Source organism: Rhipicephalus sanguineus, chromosome 10 (assembly GCF_013339695.2).
Source record: "Rhipicephalus sanguineus isolate Rsan-2018 chromosome 10, BIME_Rsan_1.4, whole genome shotgun sequence".
In the NCBI taxonomy this organism is placed as follows: Eukaryota; Metazoa; Arthropoda; class Arachnida; order Ixodida; family Ixodidae; genus Rhipicephalus; species Rhipicephalus sanguineus.
Genome location: NC_051185.1, coordinates 26,386,164 through 26,409,305, shown reverse-complemented (window position 1 = coordinate 26,409,305; position 23,142 = coordinate 26,386,164). Strand labels below are relative to the sequence as shown.

The 23,142-nt window shown below is 47.1% G+C and overlaps 1 protein-coding gene across 5 annotated transcripts in view; it reads left to right on the top strand.

Moving 5' to 3' along the window:
• Positions 1 to 23,142, top strand: part of LOC119407289 (TNF receptor-associated factor 3-like) — a 195,644-nt gene that overhangs the window by 107,676 nt on the left and 64,826 nt on the right. For 2 of the 5 annotated variants that reach the window (XM_049419609.1, XM_049419608.1), the window contains exon 3: positions 5,386 to 6,695. The exons of 2 other annotated variants lie outside the window; for them this stretch is intronic. In XM_049419609.1, the coding sequence (XP_049275566.1) occupies positions 5,386 to 6,468 (1,083 nt within the window). In that variant the 3' untranslated portion in view covers positions 6,469 to 6,695. Of the gene's footprint in view, positions 1 to 2,413; positions 2,696 to 5,385; positions 6,696 to 23,142 lie in introns of those variants that run through there. One more of the 5 variants, XM_037674194.2, reaches the window with a different exon arrangement.

Here is a 23,142-nt window from a genome sequence, read left to right as displayed (position 1 = left end):
TGGGGTTGGGAGGTACCTTGCGGGAGCTGTTCTGCGCAGTAGTGAGCGGGCCTTGTGGAGGGTTCCGCCCATACCCGGGGCACCCCCCGCGCAGCCGACGACTGAAGCGAGCACGGGAGTTGCGATAGCTGCGTCCCTGAACGATCCCATTTGTGTAGATCAGGCGGTTGCGGTCCAGCACCTCCACCAGTATACACAGTATACAAGTATACACAGTATACACAGTATACAACAGTATACACACGTGTATAAACATAAACGACGATGACGATATAAACGAGTGTGTATGTGAATGAGGGGGCGCGCGAGCCAAGAATCGGCTGCCACTGGAAAATCATGCATGTTGATCCCATTGGATCTTGCCTTGTTGCTTTTCATAAATAGTTTTGTTCTGAGAGTCGGCCTCCCTGGTTACAAAGTGACACCAGACGATAACGAAGATGCATATCAAGTCGCGGGAAACGCCTAGCCTTCTATCAGCGTGGCACATATCTTAACTGCGAGCAAGACACAGCGACCGCGATTTAATCCGGAAGCAGCAAGTATGGACGGCTTACACTGCATTGCTTAGCTAGTTTCAGCTTCAAGCAGCGCAGGCGTGTGTCCACTGTTTGCAGCATTATTACGAGGCGCGAAATTAAGGTCAGAATGCACTTACAGGTTCTTAGGAGGTGTGGCCGAAGGTTCGTGGTCCTCCGCCGGCGGTCACTGTCACAATGTCCGTCGACACAGAGGCTTGGTTTGCATAGCTGCAACAGAGCCATGCGCGGATTCACTGTAAGCAGTTGGGCACTGTAAACGCGAGTGTCACCACGTGATGAACATGGCGGGGCCCGCAAAATCACCAGTAACAGATAAGTGATCGATGGCTTTCTGTACAGCACACTAATGCTAGAGTGTGTTAGAACGAGGGACTGCTCGGAACGAGCTTCGAAAAATGAAGCCCAAACAGGGTCAATCGGCTTGTAGCGCTGCGATCGGTAGTCTGCAGCGTGTCGTCGTTTAAGAGTTGCGCGCAGCTCCGCCGAAGTGGTGCAGGGGTAGAATGCCCGTTTCATACTCAAAAGGCCGGGGTTCGAATCGCAGCTGAAGATGGTGGGTTTTTATTCTTAGTGTCACATTTTATAGCTGTATTGGTTTTCCTTTGCTTCTTAAAACTAGCTTCAGTTGCTACGTGTTGCTTCAAATAGTAACGCAAATATAAAGTAAATACAAGAAAGTTGACAGTGAGCGTAGTTATTCGCAGCGCCACCACCCGGGATTCAACAAAACCGTAAAGTAGGCCTCCCGAGATTTTGCGAGTACGAGACTCGAAACGAGATTCACATTTTACGTTACTTTTTGTAGCAATACGTAGCAAAGAAATAGTTTTAAGAACCAAAGGAAAAGCAATACAGCTATAACAGGTGACACTAAGAAAAAAACCCCACAATCTACAGCTGCGATTCGAACGCGGATTTTTTTATTGGAAAGCGGGCATTCTACCCCTGCACCACTATGGCGGAGCCGCGCGCAACTCTTAAACGACGACACCTAGCAGACTACCGATTGCAGCGCCACAAGGGCATTGACCCTGTTTGGGCTTCACTTTTTGTACATTGGTGCTGCGGCCGTTCCGAGCACTCCCATGTTCGAATATACTCTACTAATGCTATAAACATCACGGCACTATCGCGTACACGTTTCTTCACTTGTCACAGACAGCCTTCGAAATGTCTGGTGTGTGCGCGTCACGTGACCATTGGTCACATTATTTTCTTGTGAAAGCTAGCGCTTTGTGACGCAGTCATAGACTGTCGTTGTTTTAGGGATCGGCCTACATATATTATACGTCAGGGGGAAGTGATAGCTTCGAGACGGGAGAATATTGCCTGTAATTCGATAGCGTTAACGATTATTATTAAAACATTACACGTGAACGCATGTTCAAGTGTGTTCCCCCATGTAATACGCAAACAGAAGCATGAGTTTCAATTATACACATTTTCTCAATTTTACTTTTCTTATGGACGCTCTGCTGAATGAATGTGTTCCAATTTCGGATGATACTGAATTCTTTTTTTTCTCCCGGCGAAACACGTACGCTTAGCGAGCTGCGGTGGTGCAAGCTATGTGGAAGTGGAAATGGCGTCTATCAATTTCTCTTGCTTCTATATCCGTGTTAAAAAAAGGAAAAAAAAACACTACCGCCGCGCATAACGTATGCGCCGTTTCTAGTTGCGTTGCAAAAAGTACAGTCGCGAGGAGTGTGCCTCGTGCAATGCGCGATAGTAATAAAACGGTATTCTGTTATCTGCCCCGGTCGCTATGACAGTAGAAGCGGCCGAAGTGTATCAAACAACCGAATAGCAATTGATCATATATAGTCAGTGCGCTCGTGTGCGTGACTGAAAGGATTCCCACTACCATGCCGCATCTTCGACGTGTACACAGTTTTCGCGACCACCCCTTCGCAGGTGTCAACTGGCGACCGACTCGCTTTGTCGACGAGGTGCCCAGTTCACGTGTATGTGGCCTCTGTCGCATGATTGCGACAAGGACTGTGCTACTGCCATGCTCGCACATTCTATGTCAATCATGCCACGCAGCCAGTCCCCAAGGCGGCAGCAGTCTGTGTCCCTTGGATCAGGAGCCGTTCGAAGAAGCTCAGTGTTTTTGCTATGTCTTCTCCACCAGAAAAGATAATGCCTTCAAGGTGAGAAAACGGTTCCTGTTGTTCTTTATCAAAATTCTTCAATTGCATTGCTTGCACTACTGCTTATGTGCGGGCGTAGCAGTGTAAGGCTGGCCATTTCGTCTAGGCAAACATGTACTACACTTATTAACCATGCAATAAACATTTCACAGATGAGTTGATGCCGGTGTATACCGTACGTCGAGATGCTAACATGTAAGCCACAGGGAACACCACGCGCAATGTTGTAGCATTTGACGTATTAGTGCGCTTCAGCGACAGTGGGTGACCACGGCTCAGCGTGGCCGCGCTCCGCGGAGCTCCATTGTATGCGGCGCGGCCGCGCATCGAATGGAAACCGCACAGGCGCACCGCTCTTAGTGTATTACAGCTACGGAGGAAGAAATATTTAGGAGGCGAAACTCCCGTTAGAACGGGCGTCGGCGGGTCTCGAGATAGCGTCATAAAAATACCAAAACATCATGCGCCGACGGAGGCACTTCAATTGGCGGCGCCTTGTGGCGCAAAGCCGCAACCGCCAAAAAAAAAAAAAAGAAAAAGAAGCGCTACTGGCTGGGCGCGGCCGGGCGAGCACAACCGTGCGCGTTCTCTTTAGCAGCGTTCGTGAGCAGACGACAGCGGCGTTTGCTTCAGCGGGCGCCCAAATTTTTGAAAGACGACAGTCTTTGGGAAGTTAAACGCAGAAATTTTGGTCTGTCTGTCGCACGATTGAAATTCAGCCAACCCCGGCCGCAGTTCAAGCACTTGCTGAACGCCGAGCCATCTTGAACTAGTAGCAGAGTTCATACTTGTGAACATTGTCGATCAAAAACCCAATATTACGCATATCTGAGACGCAACATCAATACATATGTAATATGTGGTGTTTTGGAGGGGAAACGTTGTAGCGTTCAACATATTACTGCACTGCTTCATTGCGAAGTCGAAATGTATCCGATCACTGGCTCTATCAGCGCACGATATTTTGCGGATATTGCAGGCACAGAAAACCAGAATAAGCGTAGTTCACAACGATAAAAATTGCAAGAAATTGGAAAATTTTCGTTGTTTGCAAGCAGATCCACATTGAAACGGCTTTAGGTAAACGCTGATCTCAGTGAAGCAATGACCTTGCAAACTATATTGGATATATCTCGATAGCGACCGCTCTGCACGTGATTTACCAAAATCTGCCTCTTTAAATCAATCTGCACTGGTGGCAAGTGCGAGAGCAATTCCGTCCTTGTTCGATACTCGCGCGACGGGTATTCTGCTTAAGCAATGACAAACCAACACGCGGAAACCTTGTCGCCTCTGACATTCAATAAGGATTCGGCACAGGGCCGGAGAACATGTATTCTGTGGCCAAAATATTATGGGCATAATAAGCTCATCAATCGGGTTATACATCTTCGAAAATCGTAAGCTGTGTCAAGACATAGGGATACGTACCCTGCCGTCCTTTATGAAAGGGAACACGCAAGCGAGTGGCCTCAACTTTGCGGCGGCTGCCAACAGCACCATCAACCAACAGCTAAAGAGAGTACATCCGCTTTTGGCGGCATCGGCCATTGCGATACCGGAGCGGGAGCGTAAGCTATCAGGACTTGTCCACCGGCCATGACTCGTTAATTTTGTTTGCCAATAGATGACGCCAAAAGCGGACGTTCTTTCTTTAGCTATCGGTTCATACTGCTGTTGGCAGCCGCCGCAGAGCGCAGGCCGTTTCATAAAGAACGACAGAGTGTTCCGTTTCATAAAGTACGACAGCGTACATTAAAGCTAAAGAGTGTCAGTTGTTCGGCGATGGGCAGTTGACATCAGAAACTCCTGCAGCGCATTTGTCGCTTTCTAGTGTGAAGCTCTAAAGTTCTGGCATTCCGAAAATCGATTGCTCTGAAAGCGGCTGGTCATCGAGGTGTGTGAATGTTATCGAGAGCTCCCATAAGCCATAAATATAAAACATAGGATGAAACAGCGTGTTTAGAAGAATGGCAATGAAGGAACGAAAGCCACAGGTCAACCGATCGCGATGTTTAATTCTCTGATTTAATCATGAACCAGATTAGCCCTCATGAAATTGTTACTAACTCAAACTGCAAATGATATAACAGAAATATGGGTTTAGCGGAAAGCTTTTTAACCGTCATTCACTAATCTTTATGCATACTCATAGTGCTTTAATGTGCATAGGTTACATTTCCACCGAAGATAAGTGAGGTTGGGAGCACTGGTGAAAAAGCTCGCTAGAAAACAAGCCACATGAAACGTGAACATTGGTGACCTTCCACTCCATAAGCATCGTTGGTGGAAATATTTTTGTAAGCGTGCATACGACAAAGAATCCTACGCATGTCAGAAGTTGTTCACCGGTGAAACGTATTTGCCTAATTGAAAATAAAGTGCACCAACCAGGTCATCGAACAGACCCTGAAAGGCAAAAAAGTCTGGCTTTTCAGTGGCATCCAAAAGAATATCGACATCAAGTTTGTCATTCAACAAGCAGCAGCTGTCATTTTCAAAGATGGAGAGAGAGAAAGAGAGAGAAGAAATTCCTGAACCGCCAGATTGTGTCGTCACATAAGGTAGACGCATCCATGCTTTGAAGTGCAAAACTATCTGCTGAAATATGTTCTTCACGTCCAACTCCTAACAGATAACGGATGTCTGCTAAAGTGCTATGTTCGTTTTTTGTTCTTCTTGCAACGTAGGTTCACTGCTGGAACGAAGCGCACGGTTGCAACTTTGAAGGAGCTGTGGAGTTTGTGCTGCGACACTACGAGGACGAATGCACATTCCACACCGTGGACTGCTTGCGATGCGGCGAGCAAGTCCTGCACAGAGAACTGTCAACCCACTACGTGGCCGGATGCGGTGCCGCTCTTTCTCTAACGGGCACGAAGAACACATCGTCGAAATCTAGAGCAATGACCCTTCAAGACGTGACGGCTGCTCTCCTAGAACTGAAGACTCTGTTGACGAACGACCACAAGCAGCTGCTGCTTGCGATTCAGTGTTCAATGAACGAAGTAATTGGACAGATCAGGAGCCAGGAATACACGTTCGCCGTGTCCCCTCACAATGTCGCAGCGCCTGTACAGGCGCTGCGACATTCTCAAGTGGGAACACAGAGTCCCTCAACCTCGTTACCGAAGAGAACTTCTCGGCGGAATAAGACAGAGGACGCCAGCACGTCGTCCGCATCATGCTCCAAGAAACCAGCGGTGCCTCGTAGGCCGGAACCATTCGCAGACGTTCCACAAGCTGTTATGAATGCCATGCGCAATACTTCCACTCAAGATTACCCAAAGCACGCCATTACTTATATACGCAGAGGTGTTAAATGCCAGTTAGAGCTAACAGGCCCGTTGTCGACGACACGAACATGGACGACAGTGCGTGAAATCGTGACGTATGCTGTGACTGTCGAAAACGTTCCCACGCAAGAGAAATTGCTCGGAACTAACATTGCTTATATGACTGTGCTACACACGAGGGACTCTTATTTTACGGTTCAGCTCTATGTCCATGGATCCAAACTTGGTGTTCGAATTCAGTTTCATGGGACGCATTGTGGCTTTCCCTTTCGGGCCCCTTTATTCAAGCTCGATCTAAGCCAAACGTTTCCAGCTGGTTCCTCTGGGCATGGACGTAACTGTAAGTGCTATGCTCCCGCTGAGGCAACTTCTCTGCGCACAGACTCAGAAACACAAACTGACGAGACAATGCAGATATGCCTACTAGAAAGAAACGTAAAGTTTGAAATCAGGATCTCGCCTGAAGGACACGCATAGGCGCCGCACACGAATACCTAGCGTTGCGCTTCACCTTTCGTGTGTTTCATGTTTGTGCTTTTTATTCCAATAACGCTGGCTGTGAGAGAGGATGTCATAGCATCACGTAAAGATGGAAACCTGCAATTCGACATTGTTGATTGAATACATGCTACACTGCTCCACATCATTTCTGTTTTAAGTGCGCTTGTGACGACGAGTAATTTTTGGTTAAATTTTGGGTCCCGAATAAAGCACGTGCTGTATTATTCCCAATATTGCTTGTTTCGTAGACAACTTTTCGGTAGTTTTTTTTTTTCATATTTTCCTTGGGATTGTATTGTTTATTATCTGTTTGCTGTATCATTTTTTATTGTGCCTTTACTGGGAGCCACGCTTGGGGTTTGTAAGAAAGTGCAGTTTGTAATTAAGCTTCGTACAAAGCTCGCAGAGGATGTGCTCGTAAACCTGTTACTCAGACCTCCGCTTAAGAGTTGAAGCCATTTTTAATGTAGTGCGTAATAAAAACGCTGTGTTGAAAAGCCGCAAACCAAAATCAGTAAGAGGCTTTCTCCTGTAGTGAATGCTACCTAAGTAAAAAGCCGTTTTTTTTAAACCCGAGAATCTTAACATTGAACTTGTAATGAAGTTTCAAGATTTACATTGCTCTGAAAGTAGACCTGTGTGCCGGTCTCATTATCGCCGGCGGCGGCGCGCAGGTGTTCCCGCCTCCGGCGGCGGCGCGTCAACGGCGCGGGGTTCATCGTCTCGGCGGTGGCGTGGCGCAGGAGGAGGGTGAGGGGGGGTAGATTCTACATCTGGTGGAGAGAGAAATTTGTCCCTCGCATTTTGAAAAAAATCTGTTTCACCGAAAGGGCGAAGGTGTGAATGCGATAGCACGACATGCAATATTATACGAACTAAGGCTACCAGCTCACTCTTATTGATCCGATCTCGCGTAACTATAAAAAAATTCGGCAGATCTCACGTACCGTGGGAGTCGATATTATGCGAAGCATGCGGCGGGTAGGTGACTGTGGCGTAAGTTTTTTACATAGCGACACGTTATAAAATGACGCTAAAGATATGTATGAATCTTATACGCACACACATATATATGTTGAAGAGCCTCATATGTGTTATAAAACCAGTTGTTTACGGTTTGGTAACGCTGCCAATGGCAACGTGGGTATTACCAACACCAGAAGCGGTAAGCTGTTATGTAGTGCTTATACGTGTCCCGAAAACGCACGCATGTTTCACGAACCCGTGTGCATGTGTGCAAGAAGTTCTTGACAGTTTTTGAACAAGGGCATCATCACCGTGATCAGTGAGCACTAGCAGCTGGTCATGAATTGTTATAGGATCCGGTCGTGATCGTGGTGACGAGGGGTCCATGTGTAGTGAAGTATGTGGTACAGTAGAGCTGTTGGAATTCGTGGATGCCTCGGTCATTGTGTCGACAAATTGTCTGTCGACAGAGCCGGCGACGTGTCGGAACCTGAAGCCACCCTTCGCGTTGGTGAGGTATAGGCCGTCGAGGCTGGTAGGCCTGGATAGTGGTACGTAGACAACATCAGTGGATGGTGTTTGTCGTATTCGTAGACTATACCTGGGCGTAAGTGGCCTACGTAGCCTAGTCTACCAAGCGGCTGTCAGTCAATCTGGCATCGTCCTCGGTCAGCATGAGGCCATCGCACAGCCTCGTAAGAAATGGAGATCGTAAGAAATGCTGCGTCGTTCTGGTGGTCTAAGTGCACTTTACGGTGCGATGATGTGAATATGATTCCTAACGTTCGTTGATGTATTCCTCCGGGGTCGAGCAATGCTTCAATATAGCTTGCTGAATAAAAGAAATACAAACCTATAGTTTATTAGACTGCTATAAAAGCGGAGCCACCACTCGAACTACAGACGTTAATCTGATATGACGCCTGTATCGTAGGAGTACACATCGTAGGAGTATCATGCAGTGTTTATTGCTTTCTTGTAAAATTAGATAGCCAGCACCACAGCCACAATTGACGTTGCACCGTTATTACGCCTGCGTAGGCTGTTTTTCCAAACCACTTTACAGACCTGGCGTGGCTCAGTGGTAGAATACCTGATTGCCACGCTGAATGCTTGGGTTCGATTCCTGCTGGGATCCTAATTTTCATTCTTTCCATTCGTTGAGTCAACACTGCCGATGTTGGTTTTCCTTAACGCTCTAGCATTCAAGTTACCAATGTCTGTTCTCACCCTTCCTGGGTAGATATAAACTGTCAATCACCTGTGGCGCATACCCGTACACCGCGGTCCGTGGTAAACGGGTATGTGCCACACGTGTCTAGTGCAAAGGGTTTGACGACGTACGCGGCAGGATTTTAACGTTATTCATGTCATGACCCGGCAATCATATTCGTCAAATCCTCTTACCCTCCCATGCAAATTTTGGTCTACCCCAAGTTAGGGAGGCGATCATGAGAGCACCCAGACGTAGGCGGATAGATAGATAGATAGATAGATAGATACGTAGATAGAAACGCCCAAAGTGCCAGAGGTTCGCTAAGAAATGCTTCGCATTTAAAACACTGGTGTATTGGAATACGGCCGCTTCCGGGAGAGAAGCGATTTTCGTGCAGTTAGTCGTACCAGTGGTCACAGCACGAAGCGCATGCACCAGCGCTCACGACGGTGTCCTTATAGTCAATGTTCAGAGCTTCTGCTCGAACATTGAATATAACCCTTTGCGACACGGCGTCCTCGTTTGGGGACGCGAACTTCGGAGGCGCGTCCCACGCCACGTGTTTCTTCAAATGGCCTGAACCTCAGTGTGCACATTTGTGCACACTTCCTGATTGGACAACTAGCGGTCATTTAACTTCATTGTCCTGCGTATTGCTGCAGAGGATCACTTTGCTACAGACACTACCGTGTTAGACGATCGTTCGACGTGCCGCGTTCCAGGACCAACGTCAAGAGTATTTTTTGTCTCCGCTCGAAACGAATACAGCCATAAAAGAAGGTGTGCGTGCTTTTCGAGCCAAATAGCTGAATCTTTTTATGCAAGTATTGAAGCTGACTGATGGCAGAATAATTAGATAATTATTTACACGCTAATTCACATTAATTACTCAAACTTACACAAAACAACACATTTCTTTGTTTTCTTTCTTGGAATGTAATACTGAGTGCCTTCGAATCTTCCTGTACGATTTTGACGGATTTGCAGACAGTGCATCATAATGCGTGTCTGAAGGGGATAAGGTTGCTGGTTGAGGAGCAATCGACGGCGGCCCTCGCACGCGGGCTGATGTCATCGCATGCGCCCTCCTTACCCCGGAGATGACCAGCTTGTTTCATCTCTAATCACGGTGTAACAATATACTCAGGTGATGACACTCTTCCCCCAACGCATGGGAAACCGCAATCCGCGCGCGTCCAGATAATGTTCGGGTTCTTATCAGATGACTTGCAGAGGGCGCTACGACAAGCGGGGCAGTCGTCTCCATAGCAACGCGCATGCTGCTGATAACGTGCATTTTTTGTGCCATTTTGCTGGATAATGTGCATCCGCCAAGCGGCGTCGAGGGGCGAAATCGAGAGAGCAACAGGAGAGGGAACGGTGAGAGCGGCGGCGATGACGCAGCACCACCGTGATTCGGCTACTCGCGGGCGCTCTCCGCCTCAAGCCATTAGATGGCGCACCGCTCAACGGACCGACGACCGAACATTTTCTGGCCGCTTAGGCGCGCGCAGTGTCAACACCTCAATATTCTTACACCGTGTCTCTAATTCAGCCGTGTTTAGGCTTCGCCAGCACGTGCAGCCGCCCAAATCTTTAACTACCGTGCGCGAGCGCCAACTTTTTTGTGCGTGAACGCCGTACGTCAGAGTCAAGTTGCAAACAGGGCGAAATTAAGCCCCCCCCCCCCCCCAAAAAAAAAAAAAGCATTTGCGTTGCCAGATAAGCTGACGATCCCCATTTGTCAGCGTATCTCATGCGCGGGGGCGTGTTACGTATCTGCGGATTTCATTTTCTGGCTGCTTGCTGATCTTCGGAATACAAGCTACGAGCAAGACGCGCTGCCTGTTCGTCTGAAGTGAGTTAATGCAGGGTGACGTTCTCGCGAAGGAACAGCCAGGCAGACGATGGGCCCAGTTGAGGGCGTTTCGTGGGCATGCGTTTACTCTCGCCCTGTTTGCAAGCTGGCTCCGTCGTACTGCGCTGACGCACAAAAAAATCGGCGCTCGCGAACGCTAGTTAGATTTTGGCGGCTGTACGTTCTCGCGGGTAGTACATATACAATGCGCGGTGCGATGTTATCGATTCGGTCTTTTTGCAGAACATGACGACCACGGTGAAAACTTGTCGAGAGTGTCCATGTAATTGCTATCGCAGTAAAAAAAAATATACGAAAACCGTGTACGCGTCCTCGCCTTTTTTTCTGGAGAGCTGCATTATCTCCGCTGTAAAGAGTTTGGCCGTTGGAAGAATCAGATATTCCGGCCCCTTTTCCATTGGTTTCGATGTCACCTTCACTACCCTTCTTACTGGCAATATCACCTCGCCACTTATTTTTTCATAATGCAGGCGTACAATGCCTATCGAAATTTCGCGCTTATCGGCTACACCCTGTTATCGCCGCTCGCGCAGTCGAAAACGTGCAAAATGGAGCGAAATCAGTTGATCGCGAACGATGTTCATGCGAGACAGGGAAGAAAGGGTCGGCATGGATAAGCAGGCTGGGAGACACAACTCGTATTACTCGTATATGAACCAATCGTGGGTGTGTACGCTAATGATACCACGTGAGTCGCCGTTCAGGCGACACGAAGTGCTTCAAAAAGACGAGAAACGCCAACAGAAAATGACGCGCTCGTTTTTTGTATTTTCAAAGGATGTTTTGGGGCCCTTTAGAAAGGCAGGGCGTGCAAACACGGACCCAAGAGAGTAGTTGGGACACCAAAAAGGCCACTAACAACTGAAAAATCATTCAGCGGCGGAATAGAAGGTAGACACAAATACTTATCTGCGCCTTCCCAGCCAAGAGGCAGTACCTATCAATCAGGTGAGTGTGGTGGCCTACGTGTCAACTGTTCATTATCTTGACTTCTCTGTTGTGTCCCTGTTTGCACGTCGTGTCATTTTAACATGAATACCTACGAACTAGCTCATCTATCTGTTATTCTAAGTTTTTCATTGCAATTACTTCTATATTTATTTATCGTTGTACTCGAGTATGAATGAACGAACCAAGCATACTACCGCATCGATGTATATTGCTTGTCTATTTTATTTATCTATGCACAGTGAACTAGGTCCAAGACTGCACGAATATGCCGTCCACCGAGTTGAGTAGTCGACCTAGGCTGGAGGAAGCCGGAGCGTTGAGGTCAGGCCTTACTCGTGAGACCTCTGGAGGAGAGAAAGATACGGCAGTTAACTTCGGGGAAGCTGTTCTCGATATGTCCATCTATGTCCATCTAATGCTTCTGTGTTACTCCACTCCTTCAATATCTTGCCTGTCATTCGTTTGTTCCAGTACAACATAGTCGTCTTATTTCACGAAATGCTTCATAATAACCTCATACATCCACTCGTGTCACGTGATTTACTGCTGAATAAAAACCTGACGAGATTTGCAGCTAATAAGAATTTTTTGTTACCAACAGTTCACACTAATTACGGCAAAAAAACATCTGCATTCACTGCTATTTCACTCTGGAATGATTTACCTACATATAACTAATCTTGTGTTTCCATTTTAGTCTTTAAAAATGACCTTAGGCATCGCTATCTGTACTAAGTGTACCCACGTCATGGCTGCTGTCTAAAAGATTTTTTATTTTTTTTGCTTGTACTTTGAATTTCTTTTGTTGTGCTTTTTTCATGTTTAACTGATCTGTATTGAAATGTTTTACCTATATGTTTTGATTTTTTCTAATAATTCTGTTCATTTGCTGCTGTTAGTTATTACCACAATGCTTGTATAATGAACCGAGGGCCCTACTACAGTTCTTTTACTTTGGGACCCTCGCCTGTATATTCGCTAATCTTGTATTACCTTTTGATATCAATAAACTGAAAGTGAAACTGAAAGGAGAGGTCCATAATCCTTTCGGCAGAGCGCATTCAGTTACTCGAAAAACGGCGAACCGTGAGGTCATCACGGTCTTAAGCACGTCGACGCACCAAACCCGCCAGCACAGTCCAGGTGTAAAAAAAAAATGGACGAAATATACAGCAACCGGAACTTCTCAAGTCTGAACTTTCATATAAAAGTATCCCAGATGTTTGAGAACGATGCAATGCCTTGAGGAGGCTGATCATATTTGCGCAACACAACAGCACGGAGTCACGTGACGTGATCAGGAATTTCTTGTATTGCAAGAAGGGAGTAGAAGCATAACAAGGTATTGATAGTTTTATCAAACCTTTCGTACTTCGCGATTCCTGCACAATCGCGCCTCCGATGCCACGAATGTTTTTACTGTGTCAGCAATACAACACGTTGACAAACTCTGGAACAGCCTTTCTGATCACACTGAGAACATTCGAATCTCGGTGAAGCTTTGGCCACAAAGGTATTCCACATTTTAATGATCATCATTTTCTTTTTTACAAACTAGCTCGTTTCATACTGTTCAGTACTAGCTGTTGTGTAAACGCGGTCTCTTCTTCACAAGTTTTCAAAAATGGTCAGCTTGTTATCTGACGTTTAATTTGTTCGGCGTAATCACCCTAGGCACCATTGCTTCTCCTGAAGTATTCTATTGCGCTTACTCCCACATTTTCCCACGCAGTACATCAATACGAACCAAGGGCGTAGGCAGAATTTCGTTCCGGGGGGGGGGGGGGGGGGGGGGGTGACACTTCCTTGATCTGAAGCGGGGGCCGGGCAAGCAGATGTGGTCGGGTGTCATTTTGTGCTCTGTATGCCATGGCAAAAAAATTTCGGGGGGGGGGAGCACGGGTCTGGTGTGCCACCCCCTCGCTACGCCACTGATACGAACACGCGAACAATTTTATTTGTAGAATATCCAGCCTCTGATGGCATGAAACATTGTGCCTAATATCGTCGCGTAGCACATTTGGTTGTGAATTCATAACGCCAGGAGGGTACGTGTTTACAAGAAGTATTCCTTTCGCACTTATCAGTTCATCCAGTTGGGATTTCCAAACACTACCACTAATAATAACGAATACATTGCTTTTGGTAGCGTTAGAATGAGTGAGAATCAATAAGTGATCCTTAGGCTATTAGCGGTAAGGGGAAATTGGGTCCGGTTTATCAGTCATCTTTGCTATTAGCGCACAAGTGTATGAAACCATCGAGGAGCCCGTCGAAAGGCATAGCTAGTCCACTTTTGTGTGAGAGTGCAGCACTGGAGTGAAAATCGACACCACCAAGCGAGATCGTGGACGGGTGCACCATTTTCGCGACCACCCTAGCACAGTCGTCAAGTGGAGACGAACACGCTTTGTCGGCGAATACAAAGTACGCGTGTTTGTGGCCTCTGTCGCACGAGTCCAAAGCTGTCGGTGTTTGCGATACGTTGAGGAAGTCCTGCCCAGGAAGCTCTCCACGCCCCACATGGCCGGATGCAGTGCCTCTGTTCATTTAGCACGCAAAAGAAAACGCATACTCAGATTTTAAAGCATTGGCCCTTTAAGTCGTGATGGCAGCTCTCGAAGAATTGAAGAAGCTGTTGAGGGATGCCAGTCACGAGCATCTGCTCCTTGCTATTCAGAGACAAATAAATGAGCCGATTGGACAGGTCAGCAACCAGGAGCCCAGGACGGCCGTGATACCTCACGCTGTCGCTGCACCTCCAACGTCAGGGATGGCTGACGTCACATCACCGAGTACCTCGAAGTCGTTGCAAGAGGGAACTTCTCCGCAGAATCAGACTGCGGGAGCCAGCACGTCATCAGCATTGAAGTCTTGCTCGGAGGCCACGTTGATACCTCAACAGCTGTAACTGCTTGTGGACATGTTGCGACAAGTTCTGCGAGCCATGCGAAAAACATCTTCGCAAGATTGCCTTCAGCACACTATTATATCCTTCCGGGTGTTAAATGTCATTTGGTGTTACGCAGAGGAAAGTGCTTGGAATCGTGACGTAAGTTCTGACGCTCAAATGTGTCCCTATGCATAAGAAAACGTTCGGACGCAGGTTTGCTGTGTGTTTAGCTTATGCCTCGGTTTGTAGTAAGCGCGTTGCTTATAAACGTACCGTGCTTGTAATCATCCAAGCCATTTTAAAAATACTGCTTTATTGTTAATTTGCGAGGCTCTGACTGACTAACGTCTGAAGTTTGAAAAACAGCACGTAGGGGGGGGGGGGGGGACAAAAACGTGCTCTATTTTCGGAAAAAGACGTTTTCCATTCCCATTCCATTCGGTGCAAAAGGCGCTTAATCCCATTCCTATTCCATTCTTCCGAGCGTTGTCCCCATTCCGTTCCGGGGTCGCGAAAATATGGAATGATTCCGAAGTCATTCCATTTCAGGAGTGGCAACTCCCCAACACTGGTGGGAAGCAATAAACCACACACTCTTTGCGCTCTTAGCATTCTGTGATGACTGGTTGTTATTTTACTCTTCTGCCACGCTATATTACATATGTTAACGCTATTCCTTGCCTGACATGACGCCTGTATAGAGTATTCTTGCGATGGAGTTACAAGCACCAGCGTGGCACTGTGGTGGAAGACCCGACTGCCACGCAGAGAGCGCGGACTAAAATCCCATCCGATCCTAGAAATTTGTTTCTCATTTAAGTTTTTCTTATATCACGTGATAGCGGTCACGTACACCGGCGGCGGCGGACAAATATGGCGCCAAAATCGGCTGATGTGATCCCATAGCAGCTTTCGCTGTAACAAACTTCAGCGCCGACAATGCCCTCTCCACTTTAGCATGCTTGACAGGCGCGCAAAAGTCCACTTGCGCTAATATAAACATCTCTGGTTGCCACTGTTCTCGTTTTGTAGCGTTAGCTACACTGGCCTAGCCGAGCCAGTTTTGCGTGGATCCTCAAGAGCCGTGCTGCGCATGCGCGAGGATCAGTGATGTCACGCACCGGGGCCGCCGTCGGTGCTTTCCAGAGGAGCGACGTCGTAGCCTTGGCAGATGTATTGGCGCCGGAGCGCGCGCAGCTATTCGCCTTCGCTGTGCAGTCGCCGTCTGACACTGCGCTGGAGCCGCTTGATAGCGCCTCTGACTGGCGTTCGCCAGCAGAAGAGCGGAGAAGCTTAACTCATTAGATCCCGAAGTAGTTGCCTGGCAAGATAAATATACATGTGCCACATTATACGCATAGCGTGTGCGTTTCATTGGAGCAGCAGTAAGCATGATAATTAAGCTAACCTTAGACAATCAAGAAAGCTAAGAATAGTTAGCTGAACCTTTGCTAACGCTACGTTATCCTGGCATAGCCGAGCTAAGCCAATGCTTTATCTTTTTCGCACAATTTTTTTGCTCTGGAACTCCTGTCTGAGAGAGAGAGAGAGAGATACGAAGAGGAAAGGCAGGGAGGTTAACCAAGCTTTGGCTCGGTTGGCTACCCTACACTTGGGGTGGGGGAAGGGGGAGTAACAGAAAGGAAAGGGTAGTGAAGAAAGAAGAAGAGTAAGAAAGAGATGGATGAACAGCGTGAAACTACACAACACGAATTCGCGCAGTTAGTTCACAGGCGCTCGTGAAGTCCGGTGGTCCTCAAGAAGCACAAGAGGGCTTTGGTGGCCTTGCGCATATGCGATAACGTGGGCCAAGGTCCCAAGATCTTCTTTTCTGTCAGTGGTCTTGAGTCCAGGTGGCGGAGCTTGACTTCCATAATACGTCGTTGAGCCTGATATGATGGGCAGTGGCACAGAACGTGTTCAAGCGTCTCCTCGCAGGCGCAAATGTTGCGTGCCGCACTGCTGGCCATTCCAATGAGACACGAATACGCATTCGTAAATGCCACGCCCAACCACATGCGGCACAGTAAAGTTCCATCGCATCTTGAGAGCCCGGATGGCAAACGGAGTTGCAAATTTTGGTCAATCAAATACAGGCGCGCGTTGGAAAAACCCTGCGTATTCCATTGTAGAAGAGTGATACGGCGTGCAAGTGATTGTAGTCGCCACGCGGCGTCCATTCTCAAGAGTGGTATGGGTGTCCGCAGGTCTTGGTCATGAGCCGATCGTGCAGCTTCATCCGCGCGGTCATTGCCGACAATTCCACAATGACTCGGCAACCATTGAAATATAATATCATGTCCTTCCTCGAGTGCTTGGTGGTAGTCGTGCCTTATCTAGGTACGTGCTAATACTATACCCTGAAATATGCTCACATTGCATGAACTCAGTTTTTCCGGATTGCGAAATATTCTCGTGAACCGAAAAACGATTGACAAAATTTCGGTTTCCCTACGGAACGAAATAATAGATAAAGTTTCGGTTACGTTTTCGTTCCGGTCAAAAATATAGTTTTTTTTCGATTTTCGTTTTCGGTTTTCGTTCCGTTCCGACACTCTGCTCGCGAGTGTGCGACGTCCGCCGTCTGTTTTAAAATGCGTATATCGTAATATTATTCTGCAAGTCCTCCTTATGCTGTAGGCAAGCAACTAAACGGCGAGGAGAGATAAGAACTGAGCTTGAAGAGCGCTTTTGAGCGCGCCGGTTATTTCCGGACAGAAGCACAGTGCCCATGTTGTTGACGAAACAAGTTCGCGTTGGTGTTTTTTTTTTTTGGTTCGATGGGGTAACTGATAAATTCAATTAAAGATAGTGTTACCTTGTTCAGAGCATTGCCAGGGCTCCTTCATTGTTTGAACAGCGCACAAAGCATTGGGAAGTCATCGCAGAACGAAGACCAAAAAAACATGGCTGATCCCTCCGTCATAGGAATCGGTATAACACGAAAGGGAAACGTGTCTTCACAGAAGTAGTGCTTATCGTGTAGTGATGTATGAGAGCTTGTACAATGTCTATTCGTGTTTGGTAGCTATAGCACCGATTGGCCTGGATGCACCCATGTTGACGCCTACTTCGTAGAGGTTTTTAGCTTGAGCCGCAAACCTGTGCGTCCCGCTGGCCTCTGTCTAGCTCCACCAAGGCACGACATTCGCCCGTCGAAATTGTGTCCTTTCTGCAACGCGTATTCCAGCAGTTTTGTTAGTCGGTGCTCTCGCAACCGAAGTAGTCGGCGGCGGAGAAATCCCGTTGATGCATGTGGAAGCTGCACAACTCCGATGAGCCGGCGCACGCAAACACGAAGCGAAAAGCAAGGAACCTAACTGCGTCTAGGGTGCCTCCGGGACGCCAGCGCCGCTAGTGTCCCTCGCTGGTATCGAGACGCATTAACCATGACCTCCGATATCGCGCGCAATCTCGGAGTAAGCGCTAGTAAGTGTCCATCGTGACGCGTTACTTCTTTTCACCTCTCTCAGACGGCGGCACCGCCCCGCTGCGCCTCGCCTACCTACACCGCCAACAGAGAGCACCGTGCGAGAGAGAATGTCTGAAAGATATAAGGCGCGTTCGTGAAGAGTCCAGCCAGGTAGCTTAGTTTGTCTTGCGTCGGGCGCTTACCGTCGCGACCGCAATGTCATGGGTTCGATTCCCAGCGGCGGATCGTTTTCTTGGTTTTGTTCTTTCTCAACCGTTGGCGTCCATTTTATGAACGTCATATCCTATAACGGAAGCACTTGGTGGACCCCGACGTTAAACACTTTCTTCTTAAAAATAGCAACTAGCACCTGAAAGGCTGCGATATGCAACTGGTTTCATTTTCGCGCCCTATAATAAAACATGGCAGATCGAGCTTCGGGGATTTTCTACAGATAGCGCTGTAGGTTCTGAATATCCCCTATTAGTTTACATTAACCATGGATAAAATACGGTGCCTTTAACAGAACGAAAGGGCATCATCTTCCGGTGCAAATTATCCGCCATAACCACTTCCGTGAGCCTGACACTAGTATCGTGGTTCCGACACGCGAAGCCGCAGAACATTGTCAATTTTAATTTAATATCTGTATTCCTATCCTCAGCAATCCGTAGCGTTTGCTGCCGTGCGAAGGTTGCTTGGTAAAAAAAAGCACTTCATAAAAAAACAGAAGCTTCACTTATTTAGGGTGACTTATTCATGCCTATTGCCGTGGCATCGCGGCATTTATCAGCAGTGATAACGGATAAGTTCTTCCTCCCTGTCAAGCAACGAGTATGCGCCGACTGCAGCATTGTCTCCTCTTATCAATCCTCGTTGCTATGAGAACTGCAGTGCGTCCCGCCCCCCCCCCCCCCCCTCGAATAGCGATAGGGCTCGCTGAAAGAGGCCGCCAGTCCGCTCTTGCGTTGCAGTCAAGGATTCGCGTCTGAATTCACGCCACCATGCCGGATCTCCGACGAGTGCACCGTTTTCGCGACCACCCCATCGCAGGCGTCAACTGGCGACCGATTCACTTTGTCGACGAGGTGTCCACTTCTCGTGTGTGCGGCCTCTGTCGCATGATTCCGAAGAGTACTGTGATGTTGCCATGTGAGCACGCTCTATGCCAATCGTGCCACGCAGGCAACTCCCAAGGATGCGGTGGGCGGTGTCCCTTGGATCAACAGCCATTTGAGGAAGATGAATGTTTCAGCTATGGTTTGCCTACCAGAAGAGCGAATGCCTTGCAGGTGAGAAAAGAGATCTGGTCCTTCCTTAGAAAAATCGCTCGATTGCATTATTTGCACTATTGCATAACTGCGGGCTTAACGGCGCAAAGCTGGGCAGTTCACTGTAGTAAAACTCGTATATTTGATAACCAAAAAGTAAAAACTAAACAGATTCATCTATATCTTAAGTGGCATATCAAAATAAATGTCTCGCGAACCACAAGGCAGAATGTTGTAGCATTTACCGTAATATATGCACTCCACTGCTACGTCAATAATTCAAAGTGTCCCTATTCCCTCTGGTAATCGGAGCACGATATTTCGCAGATGAGAGCTTCTGGAGCTTCAAACGCGAGCATAGGTCTATAGAGCGTTCACAAAAATCGCAAGTCGCGAAAATTCCGCAGAATGACAATATTGTTTCAAGGTAGAGGGAGATTCAAATTGCTTTCGCAAAATACTGAGCTTCTTCGTGAAAAAAATCACAGCATATCCACGGAGTGGATGATGATGAGTGGGCGAAGCTGCGGAGGTTCATCGGTAAACCGTGAATCTTCCGTGAATTCTGCCCAGTACATCATCACCGACGTGAGATCGGGCGCGTTTATACTAAAGGTTCGATGAGAGTTATGACGACTTGCAGCTCACTTTAATTTGACATGTACGCTGTGAATTTTCATTGTTTAGAAAACCATTGCTTTAGAAAACATCTGGCGTCTTTCGTTAAGCAGCTGGCGTCTTTTCGTTTTGCTTTAGAAACATCTGGCGTCTTTTCGTTTTGCTTTTAGAAAACATCTGGCGTCTTTCGTTGGTTTATTTCATCAATCAACGGCGTTTTGAACAAAATTTTTATTGTTTAATCACGCACAGGAGAAATCTCACCAGGCACTACCTTGGAGGTAAACAATGGCTGCTAATGGGAATGAGAGACAGAAGAAGTCGGCTTTTAGCTAACACTTACACTTCTACTTCCACTAACGTTTCCTACTGGAACATGCCAATGGCTGCTAATGGGGAGTGAGAGACAGAAGAATTCGGCTTTTAGTTAACGCGCACGCTGCGAATTTTTTATTGTTCAACAACGCACAGGAGAAATCTCCCACCGGCACCACCTTGGAGGTCAAGATCTGGTACTAGCGTTAAGACTGGTTACGCACTACGACGGGGACGAACGGGTGCCGCTTTAAGGAGCTTCGCCCCTAAAAATGTTATAAAATATATTCAGTTTATATTGGTAGAGACCACTCAATCCATGGCATTCCGAAAGCGGGCTGCTCAAGCCGACAGGCACTATCGGCATGGCCATGACTGATTCCGTGCTCTGCTGTTCGTTAACCGCGTCGATGTTTAGAGCGATTCATGTATTTTAGCTTCAGAGCGGGAAATCAAGTATTCGGTTACCCGGAAATTATCAGCCTAAGTCTATCAGTCAGGCTATATTGAATTTATTATAATAAGGAAACCTAACAGTAGGAGAAACCGTTTACCTGAAAGCTTTTTTTATATTGAGTCACTAATCTTTGTAGAAGAAATGTTTTAAAGTGAGTGCGTTAGATTTACACCGAAGATAAGCAAAATTGAGAGATTTGTCGATAATATGGTATTAATAATAACTGTTGGGGTTTTACGTCCCAAAACCACGAACGTTTGTCGATAAGCTCGGAAGAAAACAACCCACTCTCAATGTGACCATTGGCGACCACACACTCTATATACGTCATCGGCTGATATGTTTTATAAGCGTACCTGCAATAAAATCACCATGGGCAAGTCAAAATCCGTACTAGCGTGAAACGTATCTGTTATGTGTAAGCAAGAAAGTGTAAATATCAGCAGGCGCATTAAATAACCATTGAAACGCGAGAATATATTAATTGTGGGCGTTATGAGTGAAAAAAAGGGAAAATCAACTACATCATTAAGTTCCCCATTACCTGTAGCTTTTCAAAGAGAGAAATAAAAACTAAACAAATTGCTAACACGTCCACTCGATGAAGTGCAATGCTAAACTATCACCGAAAATTTGTTCTTCACATCCGCCTGTTTAAAGATTACGCCCACCTGATAAAGAGAACTTCTTCGTTTGTTTCTTTTTCTTCCTTTTGCTACAAAGGTTCATTGCTGGAACGAAGAGCATGGGTGCGAATTTGAGGGAGCCGTGGATCTTATGCTGCGACACTACGAGAACGAATGCACATTCCACGCCGTGGAGTGTTTGCGATGCGGCGAGGAAGTTCTGCACAGGAAACTGTCAACGCACAACGTGGCCGGATGCAATGCCGCTTTTTCTTCACCACGCTCAGAAAACGCGTCCTCGGATTCCCAAGCATTGACGCTTCAAGACGTGACGGCTGCTCTCGAAGAACTGAAGACGCTGTTGAGGGACGCTAATCACGAGCGGCTACTCTTTGCGATTCAGAGTCAAATGAATGAGCTGATTGAACAGATCAGAATCCTGGGATTCAGGTCTGCCTTGATCACTCGAGATGTCGCGGCGGCTGCAACGTCAGAGACGCCTCAAGTCACAGCACCGAATCCGTCGACCTCGTTGCGAAGGCGTACTTCTCGGTGGGATTCGACTGAGGAAGCAAGTACGTCGTCGACATCGCGGTCCTGCCCGGAGGATACGTTGATGCGTAGCGGCCTCTGCTGGGACCTCTCGCGAAAATCTCGAGCCATGCGCAAAACATGCTCGCAAGCCGAATAGACACATTACTTAACATTCCGGGTGTTGACTCTCGCTTAAAGTCAACCAGGCCGTTGTCGACGACAGTTACGTGGAGGGAAGTGTTTGGAAGCGTGATTTATATTCTGGGGTTAGATCTTCCCTGGTATAGCCGATTCTCCGAACTCGAGGTTGCTCATATCACAGTGTTGCACACGAGGGACGCGTACTTTATGGTTGAAAGGGGGAAGATGAGCGAAAGTGAATTAAGGTGGGAGCTCCATTGGAAATTATGTTTCCCGTCAGGGCGTACTATTTGATGTGGGGGAGCACTTATGAGATGAGTTCTTCTGAAGAACCATGTAACTGTAAGCACGACAGAGACCCATGTATACATTGTCACCGCATATACTCAATGAGCCTTGATAGTTCTCCGGAGGTGATCCAGGCGAATCCGAGAAAGTCTTCAATAGAAGAGGTGGGCAGGACTTCCAGTGCCTTGTATTTCATTTGAATTTGCGAGTGTTTCTTGTCTTTTTTTCTTTTGGATGACTAGCGATATGAGTGCATGTCGCAGCACCACATAAACATGAAACCTACAGTTCATCAGAATTGAACGCATAAATACTGCACTGCTTAACCTTATTTCCCTTTTATGTGTGCGTGTGACGCCGAGTGAGTGAGGTTCAGATTGAAGTTTCGGATGCTGAATAAAGCACGAGCAGCATATACTGTTTTCTTTGAAACCTTCTTGACGATGTCTTTCTCATTCATCTCTAGATATAACGTTTTTCTTCACTGTTTCCTGGGTGATTTATTTATTGTGACACTACAGGAAGTCCCACTTGAGCTTTGTGCTATTAAGTGCTTTTTTGCAATTGCGTTTCACCAAAACCACTGAGTCGATCTGTTGACGATAGGAGCACTGATTCCCCCGCTTAAAACTTTAATCAATGTTTAACGCCAAGCCAATCGTAACCATCTTACTATATATAAGAGCACTATTTAGTAGCCCGAACATCGCACTCAGTAAAAGCATACATAATGCTATCATCGCAGCTGTATATGTCAAATAATTGGTGTTGTGGGATATCAAAAACAGACCTAAAATGCCCATAGAGGCGGGTTACGCACAAACTATGGGATAAGAGGAATTTTCGTTCTGACTGTTCAACTGCGAAACGCTTAAGCAGACGCTATTTCTGCAATTACATAGTGTATCACATTTTTTCGCTGCAAGCGTGACACGTGATTTTCGTATTGAACACCATTATTCACTATTATTTGGAGATGTTGCTTTAAACGCCCGCTCTACGCTTTGCGACTCTTGACCTGTACATTGCTACTGTGTGGGATAGGCACTGATTTACTGGTCAGGTCTCTTTATGACAGCTCGT